This window comes from Hyaena hyaena, unplaced genomic scaffold, assembly GCF_003009895.1.
Source record: "Hyaena hyaena isolate Hyena2069 unplaced genomic scaffold, ASM300989v1 scaffold_271, whole genome shotgun sequence".
NCBI lineage: Eukaryota > Metazoa > Chordata > Mammalia > Carnivora > Hyaenidae > Hyaena > Hyaena hyaena.
Genome location: NW_024080902.1, coordinates 1,920,136 through 1,934,438, shown reverse-complemented (window position 1 = coordinate 1,934,438; position 14,303 = coordinate 1,920,136). Strand labels below are relative to the sequence as shown.

At 39.7% G+C, this 14,303-nt stretch overlaps 2 protein-coding genes across 3 annotated transcripts in view; one reads left to right on the top strand and one right to left on the bottom strand.

Annotated features, from left to right (window-relative positions):
• B3GAT2 (beta-1,3-glucuronyltransferase 2) overlaps positions 1-1,777 on the top strand; it is a 100,963-nt gene extending 99,186 nt beyond the window's left edge. The window contains exons 3-4 of the mRNA XM_039245812.1: positions 994-1,142; positions 1,228-1,777. Of these exons, the coding sequence (XP_039101743.1) occupies positions 994-1,142; positions 1,228-1,314 (236 nt within the window). The 3' untranslated portion in view covers positions 1,315-1,777. The remainder of the gene's footprint in view (positions 1-993; positions 1,143-1,227) is intronic.
• A 4-nt stretch (positions 1,778-1,781) lies between these two features.
• The window catches only part of SMAP1 (small ArfGAP 1), a 181,663-nt gene continuing 169,141 nt past the window's right edge, over positions 1,782-14,303 (bottom strand). For both annotated transcript variants that reach the window (XM_039245811.1, XM_039245810.1), the window contains 4 exons: positions 13,410-13,537; positions 6,452-6,623; positions 5,288-5,601; positions 1,782-2,742 (listed from right to left, as the gene is read on the bottom strand). In XM_039245811.1, the coding sequence (XP_039101742.1) occupies positions 2,608-2,742; positions 5,288-5,601; positions 6,452-6,623; positions 13,410-13,537 (749 nt within the window). In that variant the 3' untranslated portion in view covers positions 1,782-2,607. The remainder of the gene's footprint in view (positions 2,743-5,287; positions 5,602-6,451; positions 6,624-13,409; positions 13,538-14,303) is intronic.

The window sequence follows — 14,303 nt, the reverse complement described above, 5'->3', positions numbered from 1 at the left end:
GCTGTGGTCTTCTCACAACTCCCCACTTACTTCCTACTATCATTTGGAACTTATCTGCTAACTATGTTTTTGCAAAAAGAAGCATAAATCAATTCAGTCAATGTAGAAAAGGGCAAAAAGTTGCCGAGAAATGTTCCTGGAGGTTGGCCCTCACAGGAGGGTGTCTGACTTTACATTGTCAGCTTCGTCATAAAGAGCAGAGGTCCAGGGCTTCAGACCTTCAAAACCACCACAGAGGTTACAGTAGCTGCTTGCTGAGAAAGCTAGCAGGGTGTGTAACAGCCAAGCCTTTAACTAGAGTTGCTAAACAGAGTCAATAGTAATGATTTTTCACGACCAAACCATTGAAATGGACAGTAATTTCGTTAAAAAAATTAAACCCCAAAACCAAATGGCCGGATACCTCCTGCATAGACTTCCAAACCTCCCCTCACCCTTGTTGGATTGAACCAAATTGGAAATTTAAACCAAATGATTATGGATTTTTTACTTTCTAGCTAATTGACTTGTACTTTTCAGTCTTCTAAACTCAGAGTAAATCACAGCAGTGCTGGTTGTGAGGAGAGCACACATAAAGGTGAAGAAGAGGCAGGAGACCCAGGCAGGCGCTCTCACACCCTGGGGACAGTCAGGGGATGTCTGTATGCTCTGCGGCTGCATTTACGTTTAGTTCTCAGTTCCCAGAGTGTCACATGCCGGGCTGTGATGACCTCTAGGAAACAGCAGCTTACTGTCACTAGCCTAGACTCCGTCTAACAGCAGCTCTTGTCCCCTACCCCTCGCACCGTGCACACCCCCGTCGTGGCCCTGGACGCACCACACTGTCACGGTTGCTTTCTACACGTAATGCTCCTATTCAGCTTTGAGAACCAAGACCTGGCACATACTTGGCATGTAAAAGAATTTCTGATGTGTCCAACATTTTACAGAAAAAAGAGAAGTACACCAATTGTTTTAAAGTCTTTTTTTTTTTTTTTTTAACTTTTCACAAAGGATTTGCTGTAAGTCTTCAAGTCATCTTGTCCAATCCAAAAGCCGTATTTAAGCGTCGTGGATCCCAGCCAGGGATGCAAGAATCTGATTTTCTAAAACAGATAACAACAGTTGAAGAACTGGAACCGAAAGCAAGTAACTGCACCAAGGTATTCATTTCACTTGTGCTGCTTGACCTTGTTGAGTGTCAGCGTTAAGAAGCGTGGCTACCCAACAGATTTCCCTCCCCTCTAGGTTCTCGTGTGGCACACTCGCACAGAGAAGGTTAATCTAGCCAACGAGCCAAAGTACCACCTGGACACGGTGAAAATTGAGGTATAAATTGAAGCAGCAACTGGTGCAGCCTGCCTGGCTGGTGGACGCGGGAGAGCACGCGTGGAGGTTAGGCTGCCCGGCATTCAGGTACTGTTCACTTTACTTCAGCACAGCAGCCTCTACTGTCCTCTGATGGACATCCATTTGAGCAGAGCTTGCCAGTTAACACGGCTGACTGGATGGTATAAAATGTGTGTTTTTGTCTTCACTTGTTCTGCATGTTTTCCCTACAACGAAACTGGAAGTTCTTTGTAGAGTACATCTAGTGACACTGCAGGATACCGTTGTGAGTGTCTCGTATACTTTTTCCCATTTGGCCTTAGAATTGGTGGAACTGAGCAGCTTTTAGAAACAAATGACAGATATTTTGTTGACTAAACGTTCCCAATTCCTCACTTTGCAACATTAAGTAATTTTCGTATGGTTGGTGGCAGTATTCGTTGTAGGAAATAAAACCCACAAAAATAAAAAGGTCTGTGGATTCATCTGTTTAATATAGGGATATAACATTTTGTCAATACTAGGCACCATAAAATGTAAACACAATTACTGTCATAAACCTGGATATACCTTCAAGGATTGAAAGTGGCTTTGTTTAGTTACCCTGTTTGCATATAGTGCAGAGAAAGGTCTTCATGTTATTAGCACTATGTACATAAGAGGAGGTCCAGATTACGAGAGGCAGATAAAATTTGAGGTTTTTAAACATTTGCTAAACTAAGTTTTGTAGTAACATCCAGGTTTATCTTCCTTTCACTAACCACGTTCCCTGTTAAGCACATCATAACAACAGCACAGTGAAGTGAATGATGAAACAAAAGATTTTGATACACTAGAAAACAGTGCTCAGTGACACATTTACATTCTATTTATATGATTAAACATTTGATCATACAGTACTTTCCTACAGGATTACCGGCTAATTTGGGGGTGGGGTTTATACTGTTAGAGGTATTACTAACATGATAACTACTTCCCTTATATGCAAACATTAGAGCTATAATTTTATCCAGAGTAAAACTGATTATGCAAGTTGACTGAGCAGCTTCTCAAATAACGTGGTTTACGAAATCATGGGAAATGAGCGAAGCTGCCCTTGACATAAAATGGTTTCTCAACCTGCTTTTCACATCAAATTTAATCCGTACGGACCAACACGGTCAGTCAGATAATTCCTAATATGAACAAATGGGGAAAAAGAAAAAAAAAATATTATGTACATGAATAAACAGGGGAACTAGATGCGTTTTAGCAAGGAATGTCAGGTGGTAGTTCTGGATGAAACTTGCAGTGCAGTTTTCATTTCCACAGCTGTGTGCTGAGAGTCTGACCCGACGAGCTTCCAGACCAGCCTGCCGTTGTGCTGGGGGGCTGGCCAAAACCCACTGCGGGGTTCGTACTGCTGATACTCATGCCGGCCATTTGCTGATTCATCTGTGAAACATGAAAAACTTATTTTATGAGGTTTGCTTCACTTTTAATTCCTGTTTAGACATTTTTAAGTTATCCTGTTTTCTTGGAAGCTGCCTTTATTTGAGGTTAATTTAGTCAAAAAGATAATGAAGTTTAATAGCAATTACAGAAGTATTTTTCATAATTATGAAAAATAAAGCACAGGGGTAAAAGGAGACTACCAATTATTTCCCTAGAGAATGCAAATAGCTATTTATTTTTTTTTTAGCATTGTCCATAAAGTGATCTCAATCATATTTATTCATTTTTTTTTTAACATTTATTTATATTTGAGAGACAGAGCATGACTGGGGGAGGGGCAGAGAGAGAGGGAGATATAGAACCCAAAGCAGGCTCCAAGCTCTGAGCTATCAGCACAGAGCCCCACGCGAGGCTTGAACTCATAAACTATGAGATCATGACCTGAGCTGGTCAGACGCTTAACTGACTGAGCCACCCAGGCGCCCCATATTTATGCATTTTCAAGAGTCTATTTCTTGTCCCCCAAAGATTAACCGCAACTGAAAAAAACACCAAAGCAAAGCAAGGTTTGAATTTGTATCTGAGTCTACTATTCTGAGTTTCAACTATATCAGGATGTGCTTTAACAAAAGGACTGAGGAAATTTTAGAAAGCCAAATACTCCAAAACTATGAAGCGTATGGGACAGCTATTATTCTGTCTTCATTAAAATCTTAAATGGTTCTATATACTTCCCATGAAAAAAACAGCATAAAGCATACATTTTCTTTTGCTTAGTTAACCACTAAACATCTAAAATTAATTTTCATTATATAAGGTATAAGACAACCTGTATTTTTCTTCCAGACTAGAATCATATATGTATATAAGCATCCTAACCCTTTCCCTATGGTACTTACTCTTACTTCTAAGACTGATAAGGAAAGGCAAGATTTATCACAAAGTACAGAGTGGATTTAAAATCTGTGCTCAGCGTTGGAATGTATTCTTAATAAAGGTCATTAATTGTCTTGCAAAGACATTGCTGATGAAGCATAAGTCTCCATGTCTTCATACCAACTAAAGGATGTCATTTACACTTTGTTGGCCAACAGATTCCACTGAGAGGTGCTGGAAAACACCCCTCAGCAAGCCAAGCCTAAAAGTAACTCCTTGCTGGTTCATCTAGCACCTTAACTTCGAGCTGGGTGTGCCTCAGCATTCTGGGTACACAAAAGCTGTTACTGACATTTGGTACTTGAGGTTCCCAGAGGGTAGACACCAATGTCATATAGATAATTCCTTTAAACAATGACAGTAGGGGCACCTGGCTGGCTCAGTTGTAGAGCATGTGACTCCTGGTCTCAGGGTTGTGAGTTCAAACCCCATGCTGGGTGTGGAGATTACTTAAAAAAAAAATCTTTAAAATAGCGATAGTAAAAGCATTCACAGGATATACAGTGATTTTTGGTAATGTTAATTATCACCATAGACTATTCTCTGAAGCTCTCAAGGTAAAACAGCTGAACAGAAACAAGGATCCCCCTGATGCTAGAGGAACATCAAATCAGAACTGTAAAGGGAAGAGGAGCTGGAGCATGAACCTAAATCTAAGCGTCTTTGTCTATGCAGAAAAGTCAGAATGGAGTGCTAAAACAGATGGAAAGAAGTTTTACTAGAATATTAGCTCTTGGCTTTAAATTAAGAAGAAATGGGATTTTGTAATGTAAGGGGATGTCTGAGGCAAATATGGACCTGTCCATAAGGAAAAAGGAAACCCAACTTTACAAAGGGTTTTTTTTTTTTTTTAAATTTATTTCTAGGAGAGAGAGAGAGAGCGTGAGCAGGGGAGGGTCAGAGAGAGAGGGAGACACAGACTCTGAAATAGGCTCCAGGCTCTGAGCTGGCAGTCAGCACAGAGCCTGACGCGGGGCTCGAACCCATGAACCGTGAGATCATGACCTAAGCGAAAGCCGGACGCTTAACTGACTAAGCCACCCAGGCGTCCTTTTACAAAGGTTTTTAAACGAACAGTTTTTATAAAGCCAGGGGCAGTAGTAGGCATATGACATGGAGAAGAGCCTAGATACATCCCTTACAAAACAGTGCTTTGAGACTAGGAGACTGGATATTTTCCAAATTTGCCAAAGTTACCAAAACAAACCCAAAATTAGTAGTGAAAATAGGCTGGTCAAAGTGGACTATAAAAATGCCCACCAGGGAGCTGGGTTGAAGCTTGGTGCTAATTTCACAGGTAGCAGAGAGGCAGTCTCTCAAGATGCCCAAGATAATTTCTAGCTGTTACAAATGGGATGTTCACCAGTATTATAATCTGAAATGAAAAAATGCTTAACACTGCTTTACAGAATACTTTAAACATAGGGTCAGTGACTGCTCATTTGTCCCTCTGATGTAACTTCATAATATCTACAGCCAGTTCTCATCTGATACAACATGACCTGTACGCACATCTTTCTGTCACGTTGTTATATTTAAATAAAACCATTCAGAAAATGAATCCCATTTCTTTGATTTCGGAGATGCTGGAGAGTAAATGACTCCCTACCTGTGAGAGGTTCCACTGGGGCTGCTGAGCTTGCGGCAGGCCAAACTTACTCTGGGGCGCACCCATCTGTCCCACCATTCCTCCGTGGGGGCCGACCACATTTGGAGGAAGTGGCATCACACCAGTTTGTGCATTTCCCATAAACCCATTGGGCATGGGCACGCCCACCATCATGCTTGCACTCTGTCCCATCACATTTCCTAGGAGGCCAGGAGCTGCAGGTGCAGGCACAGGCACGCCCATTGGTGGAAAGCCTTGAAATGCAGTCGGTGCTTGTGAGGTAAATGGTATATTTGTGGGTCCCATAAACACACCTGCATTTTAAGAACCATGAAAAGAAAATGAATGAAGAAAGCAGGCCTACTATATACAGCTACACTCACTTCTATACTCACAGAAAAAGGATCGCCATCTTCCTGAACAACCCACAGCAAAAATTTTAATTCCAGTCTATTCCTACTGCTCAGACCAACTCATACCTACACCCTCAGAGCTGGTCACTTCCCGAATGCACACAGATCAGTTACAAACCTGACCAAATTGAATGAGGATAGATAGATCCTATGCAAGAGCCATATAAACTCCGTGGCATGAGATTATGTGCTGTTTGTGCTGACGTGCACGGCTGGTCTCCCACTATCAAACATGCAACTGAGAGATGACGGTGTCTAGCTTTAATGGAAGCAAGTGTCCTAGAATTCCAGCTCCTTATTTAAGAGGGAGTGGATCTGACAGATTCATACTATGTAAACAATAGGTCTTATTGTGCTAGTCTTTCTTTATAATTATTAACTCAGTTTTGGCATTCATGTGGTAATTCAGACTGCTTACTGTTTACTTACAGAGAAAATACCATACTGTACACAAAGTTGTAAACTTCATGCAAATCAAAATTCTTCTTCAAAAACAATCATTGTCCTGTAAGCTTGTGAAACAATATTAAGTGATACATGAACAGCTTGTTACTTCTAAATGAATAAAGTTTTGTGAATCCTGTATGTGCTTTTTAATTCTAATGCTTCATATCAGTTTTGTAGTTGCACAAATTGCAAAGAAGCACCCAGTACACAGAAAAATAGCAAGAAATAATATTATAGCACAAAGGATATATGCTTCTAGTAATGTTATTGCAATTCACTGAAAGCAGATTTGGAAATGAATTACCAGGAGTACTCTGCTGCTGAATGGTTCCTGTGCCGTACAGAGATAAGATGGAATCTTTGGAGAGTTGTTTCTTTGCTACCTCTTCTGACTTTGTAGCTTGCTCAGTGAACAGATCCAGATCCCCAGATATTACTGTAGACAGAGTGGCAGCTGCAGGTATAGAGGGCGTTCCCTGAGACGAATACCAAAACAAGCTGTCAAATTCTGCATACTAACATATAGTTCTTCCCTTACTTAAAATGTAAATGAAATTAGAAATTCCAGGGCTGTAGACAGTAATATGGTGACATTAGAGAGGATCATTCACAAGTCCACACAAAACCAACATCTAGGATGAAGGTACAATGTTTCCTATTTTGAATCTGTTAATGTAAGAGAGGTAAATCGAAGCTCTTTCATAATAAATTGTGTTTACCTGTTAAACTGACACTGCATTCTTGCCCGTCACACCCTTGACCACAGTGGGTTTGACAACAGTATGTGGCTGCTGTGTGAGGACCACTATTCGTGGGAGAGGCTGCGGCATCCCCTTTAGCAACTACTGTTTCAAGGATCTGGTATCCCTTAGAATAAAGAACTACAGCAGACTGCAAGAGGGTCCTGCAAAGGCTGATTTTATCTTTGGAAAAAAAGAAAAGCCTTTGTTTTTCAAAAGCTGTGAAGAGCCAGAAATTAAGTCCTCCATTAAGAGAAACCTCGGGCTGCACGCAGTCCCAGTCCCAGGAAAAGCCTCAGACTGTTCAAGGCTAAAGCCATCCTCAGACCGCCCTCAGATCAGCTAATCAAAAAGTAAAAAGAAACGTTCCTATAGTCTGAGTGAAGGCTGGGAACTGCAGATACAAACTAGCCAATTTCTCACCATTTGTCTGAACCCCACGTGGGCCCTTTGAACTCACTTCACAATTGGTCATTTTCAAAGGATTCTCAAAAGTCATGATTGGGTCCCACCAACAGTAATGAACACCTCACAGATACTGTATGGTCAAAGCTGTAATTGTAACTGGTGCTTATGTGATGATGCTACATGTACTGTAACACCCCCATCCCTTACTCCTTAAAAACCCTGTTCGCTATTGTTCTTCGCTTCACTTTGCTGCCATGACACTGGTAGGCTGGTGAGCCCCTGCTAGAGCTTGCGATAAAGACCCTTTTGTACTTGCATCGGTGCCGGCTCCTTGGAGGTCTCTGGGACTCGCGATTTGGGCACAACAGCTGCATCACGTTTTTGTAAACCTAGATCAGTTTTAACCACATTAAAATGTTTCTAGTCTATCCAGAAATGAAGTACAGCAAAACTTCATCCACCTATGCTCTCAACCATATCTTCATTCCACTTTTGGACAAATACAAATAAATATTCAGATACTTAATATAAAAGAAAAATGTTAACCTATATCTACACACAGATTATACAATCACAGCTAATAATCTCACTTTAATGACCTCTGCAGTCATTATTCAATCACACATTTGTTTACATGAAATTGTTTTAGATATGAAGAATTTCAAAGAATTCTAAGAATGGTAAAAACTGGGTAAGGGTCTTCTCAAACTATAGAATAAGGTGAGTAGTAGGCAGAAGTTAACGATCATGTAAATAAATTTGCCTTAGTTTTTAAAAAACAAAAAATTTAACATTTTGTCTAAAAAACCTAGCAATAAATTACCATCCAAGCACTGAATTCACAAATTTAAGAACAGTTGAATCTACTGTGACAAATTAAGCAATACTTGAGTTTTGAGATCAAAAAGTCACTTAATTTTGCAAAAGATCTGAAATGTGTAAAAGCTGGGACACAGTGGAGTACCGAGTATGACAGCGCACTGGAACAACATCCTACCTGAGTTACCAGGGATGCAGGAGAAACTCACAGAGACTTAGGGCAAGCGTGCTGGAGCCAGCCTGCCAGGACCAGAACTCTAGTCCCACTGCTTGCTACACTGTGCCCTTAGACTGTCAATCTCCACCGCTGTCTCTCTTCTGTAAACTTGGGAGATACGACTTAACCTTACAGAGTTGCTTAACGACCACAAGAAGTGCTCTGCACAATGGCAGAATTAAGCACACAATGTTTATTGTTAATGCTGTCAGGTAATGAAGCAGCCATCACACTAAGTAATCTTTTCATAATGTTTAGTTTCTGTTCAGACTAAGAACTTACTCAAAATCCTGAGCTCTGTTCCCTGTGGAAGAGATGAAACTACAAGAAAATCCAAAATGGCTGGGAAACCTATTACAGTAGCCTCCTTGCAACCCCCTACACCCTTTCCAAGATATAGTACAAGTACCCTGAGGATGCCGGAATGCTGGGAGCCACACTGGCCTCGCTGGATGACAGTCACAGCAAGGAAATGGTAGCATTTGCACAGCTCCTGCCATGAGAAACGAAAACTGGAATCTCCTTCTGCTACTACTGGCTCATGTTGGAAATGAGCCTGCTGGTATTGACCAGGCCTCACAATATTCCAAATCAGACCGATATGCCCCACACAGATTCCTCATAAGGAAAAGCATATTCCTGCCTTTTCAAAAGATTTCAGATGAAAGCACTGTGATTGATTGTCAAAAGGCTCTTCCTATGGGCCTTGCAGATCCAAGACTTAGATAATAAAGGGGGTTAAGAACACAAGAGTTGTAATTGAGCCTGGCCCTGAGACAAAGAGCCTAATTTAGAGTTAAGGACAGATATCCACCCCCCACCCAACTGTTTCTGCTTGGAGCAGAGACCCCCAGGCATCTTTGTTGATCAGTATTTGGAGTGACTGATTCTGGCCTCGAATATGCTGATTGCACCCTGTGAAGGATAAAAATAAAAAGAACTTCTTTTTTCGTGATTATGGGAGCAAAAATGGTTTCCTGAAAGACCTGTTTTTCTTTTTTCTTTTTCTTTTTATTATTAACCTTTTTTTTTTATAATTTATTCATTTTTGAGACAGAGAGAGACAGAGCATGAGTGGGGAAGGGTCAGAGAGAGAGGGAGACACAGAATCCGAAACAGGCTCCAGGCTCTGAGCTGCCAGCACAGAACCCGATGCGGGGCTCGAACCCACGAACTGCGAGACCATGACCTGAGCCAAAGTCAGACCTTAACCGACTGAGCCACCCAGGCGCCCCAAGACCTGTTTTTCTTTTTTTTTTTTTTTTAATGTTTTTTTTATTTATTTCTAGGAGAGAGAGAGACAGTGTGAGCAGGGGAGGGTCAGAGAGAGAGGGAGTCACAGACTGAAACAGGCTCCAGGCTCTGAGCTGGCAGTCAGCACAGAGCCTGACGCGGGGCCCGAACCCACGAACCGCGAGATCATGACCTAAGCGAAAGTCGGACGCTTAACCGACTAAGCCACCCAGGCGCCCCAAGACCTGTTTTTCTTAATACTTCTCCTTAAGCAAACAAGCTATTGACTCCTGCTCACTAAGAACTAACTTCACCCTTTTTATGCTAAAAACATTGTCTTGTATGCTAAAGATACCTTCCTTCCCCATAGGATAAGCATCTAAATCCCCTACCTCAATCACTATTGATAAAGGTTATGCAGGAGTCTTCTACCAATCTATGTTCTGGAAAATTCTTACATATCAAAGAAATTTGTCATCAGAAATCATTGTCTAAGGCAAATGTCACTTCTGTGCTGTCCCCCAAACACTTAATTATAAAATAAAGTTGAGCCCCAGTCAGAGCAGAGATGCCTGCCTGGTGACCAGAAAGAATTTCTCTCATCCTTCCCACACCGACACCGTCCATCCTTCAGGGACCCCTGGACTGGGGCAGAGCTGGCCTCTGGCACCAGAAACCATGGATAGTACTGAAACCTGTATATACTGTTTCTTCCTATACATCCACACTTATGATATGTTTAATTTATAAATTAGGCACAGAAAGAGATTAACAATAACTACAAAATAGAACAATTATAATATACTATAATAAAAGTTAGGTGAATGTGGACTCTCTCAAAATATACTGCACTCTTCTTACGATGTGAGGTGATAAAATGCCTACATGATGACTGATGAAGTGAGGCCCTGTGATGAGCAGGAAGTTACTACTGATCACCTGGCGATACATCAGAAGGAAGAGCATCTGCTTCCGAACTGTGGGCAACTAAAATCACAGAAAATGAAACCACAGTCTCATAGTAGAGGAGCCTAATTAATATCTGCAAGCTCTAAATGTGTATTTCTTCTGATGAAGGTACATAAAATGGAACATCTACCTTTTAGACTATGGTCATAGTCTAAAAACAGACAAACCAAAGAGCATGCCTAGTAATCACTCCTATGTCTATTTTTTATTATTTTTTTTTTTGGTGCTCCATTTGACAGCAGTGCAACTCCAGGATTAGAAAATAAGTTTTGTCTGTCAATTTACACTTTGGGAGACTGCAGAATCCTAAACAAAAGGTTCTCTCTGGCTGTCGGGATCCTAAGGCTGATCCAAGGTCATGGCACAGCACCTGTGCAGGTCTAGATACTGTTGGTTTAAGTGTATTATAGATAGAAGGAAAAGGATGGCTCCTGTAAGTCACCTTTGGGAACCCTGGAATGATTCCCTGGGAACTCCCTAATGCACATGTGCATTCTGTTCAGCTGAGTATTTCCAACCTCCTTCAGAAGACTACAGAGCCAAACAAGTAAATCTCTCTCGTCTTCACACGAGTAGGAAATCTTTTAATAAAATTTTTACTATGAATAAAATCAGTATAGGGTTCAGAGTAATTCCTATTTCTGTCTGATCAATTTTACGTAATAGAAACTCACCAAAATTAGTAAGTTACATAGCTAGAGTGTATGTATAAATTGTGTAATTTAACCTGCCTTTCCCCACTCTCCATTTTTAAAGACATTATTTTGAAAACATGTCTGCATTTTACATGTAGTTCAGATGAAAAATAATTTTGTTCACCAAATATTATATAGGGCTCAATACAACTGGCACGGTTTTGGTCCAAAATCAATGTTCTAAAAAAAGAATTAGATGGGATTTAAAAAACCAACTCCGTTCCTCTTAGTTGTTGATGCAGAATGCACAAACCATGAAGGCCAGAACAACAAATCCCTCATAAGGGTAGAAGCCGCACCCCATATTGCTGGTTGTGGTGCTACTTAAGAGTTAAAAACGATTGTCTGCATTGTTCCACCTGTTTTGATACCCAACAGAACACATGAAGTACACCAACGCCTTAGATGTGGGTTCTATTCTCTACGCGGCTGCAAGGCAACTCTCATACTCCAATGGAATCAAAAGAAGTCGAGCAGATAAAACAGCCTCCCTAGAATGCTAGACCAAAAGAAACTGCTCTTCGTGCTCAGATTGTCAAATAACCTAATGCTTCTTTCTGAAGCCACAACATTAGCATTAGACAATTTTTATTGTCACATGCATGCCCATGCCTGCACAAATTCATAAGGTAATTAATGTTAATTGAAACAACAGTAGTAACAGTCCCTCTTTTTATGTTTTGGGGTAGAGGAGAAGAAGGAGCAAAGTCATAAAATAAAGCTATCTTTTCTGAAAATAAACATTAATGCTGCAATTTTGATAATTTAAGCTAATTCCTAAGAAATTTATTTGTTCAATTCTAGTGGTAATTATAAAATGACTGTCATAACAAAAATATACATACTAAAAGTGTAAGCAATTAGTCTTAATAAGATATAGATTCTTATTAAAACTTTCCACCCAAACAATTTTCATTTGGCTCAGTTTTTCTAGAGAAAAGGAAGTATTTTACCTCAAAAATTATGCTGTACCAAAACAGTTACTTACAAAGTATAAATTTAAAATAGAATTTTAAAGTTGTATGCTTCAGAGTAACCTACATTCCTAAAAGTTAATATCTTCATCTTTAAAAAAGATAAATACTTCATGGGATCACTTGTGTGTGGAATTTTTTTAAAAAAGTTGAATTCATAGAAAGCAGAATGGTGGTTACTAGCCCATGGGAGTGGAGGAAAAACGGAGGTTGGTACAAACTTCCAGTTACAAAATGAATAAGGTCTGAGGACCTCCAACGTGACCTCTAACATGTATTGTGTAACTGAAATTTGTAAAGAAAGAACTAAAGTAGAAGTTCTCACCAAAAAAGGTAAATATGTGAGGTGATGGGCGTGTTAGTTAACTTGATGGTGGGAATGAAATATACACTTTAAATATTTACCATTTTGTCAATTATACCTCATGAAAGCTGAGAAAATATTTAAAATATTAAAATTTATAATTTTAAAAAAGGAATGAAGGCAAAAAAATTCCATGTAATGTTAAGAATGCAATTCAAAATTTCTTTATCAATATGTGAAAAAAATCCTGATCATTAATATTATCCTAATTATTTTTTAAAAAATTTAAAAGTAGAAACATTGTATGTACACTATACTTCAATAATAAAACAATTTTAAGGCTAACTTAAAACAATTTATCTTCATAAAAAAGGAGTACTGAATTTGCTACAATTTCTTATTCTTGGTTTTCCTGCAACCAGAAATAAACACTATCTTGAGCATGGCTCAATAGAGCATAAAAAAAGAACTACTGGCTTATACGATCAATATTTATACACCTATGGTTAACTTTAAAACCTCTGAAGTCACCTTGTTAATCTTAGGTTGAAATAGTCGGAAATCTCCCACTTGTTCACTCTAAACTGTTTGCCTCAAGCAAGAGTCAGCACACTTCAAACAGTGAATATTTAGGCCTTGTGGGTCAGTGTTGCAACTACTCAATTTGCTTTTGTGATAGAGAAGCAGCAACAGGCAATATGTAAACAAATGGAATGGCTGTTGTTCCAATTAAACTTTATTTGCAAAATCAGGCTGCAGACTTAGTTTGTCAAGCCCTGGCCTAAACAACAGGAAGCTTTCAAATCAGAGACTGCTCAGACACAATTCTTCCAAAACTGAACTTTCAAGGCTTTTCAAAAAGGAAGTAAGCAGTGATCATGTAAACATGTTATTACTACATACCTGAGCTGGGGGTATGACAGTTGCAGGTAAGGGATTAGAAATCATTGGTCCAAAGATGTCCAGATCATCATTCAGGGATGGCACCGTGGTTGTGTTCCCATTGGTCACTGGTGCCTCGGCAGGGCCATCTGAAAAGAACATAAATTCTCACCCTAAAGTAGATTCTCTTAAATTACTTGAAACATGACATTATTTTTAAAATTAATATATGGTTAAAAAACAGTTCAAAAATTGACAACAATATATATATCCCCCTTCTACCCCAGGCTTCTCTTTCCCAAAGAAACTATTTCCAGTTTTGTTTATTCTCTCATAAATACCCTTTATTCACCAGTTTCTACCTACAATATATCCAAATCCTGTTTTAACAAATGGTATTACACTGTTCACATTGTTTTGCATCCTGATGCTTCCTTATATGCCAGGCACTGTTCTGAGGACATACATTAACTCATTTAATCCCCATAACCTTACGAGACAGACACTACTTTTGACATAACTGACTAAACTGGCATTTCAAACCATGTTCTTAATAAATAAGAATGCCCGCATGTGTGTGTTATGGATGACAGCATTTCACATCATGTTTACCTACGCTGGAAATAAATTTTGATGATTTAAAATGTTTGTAATATTGAATTTTGAAGTTATAATGTGGGGGAGGGTGTCTGGGTCGCTCAGTCGGTTAAGCGTCCGACTTAGGTTCAGGTCATAATTTCACAGTCCTTGGTTTGAGCCCCACATCAGGCTCTGTGCTGATAGCTTTGGAGTCTGCTTTGGATTCTGTGTCTCCCTCTCTCTGGCCCTCCCCCACTTGCACTCTGTCTCTCTCTCAAAAATAAACATAAAAAAGAAAGTCACAGTAAGGGAAAAAACTGCACAGAAAGAAAAGCG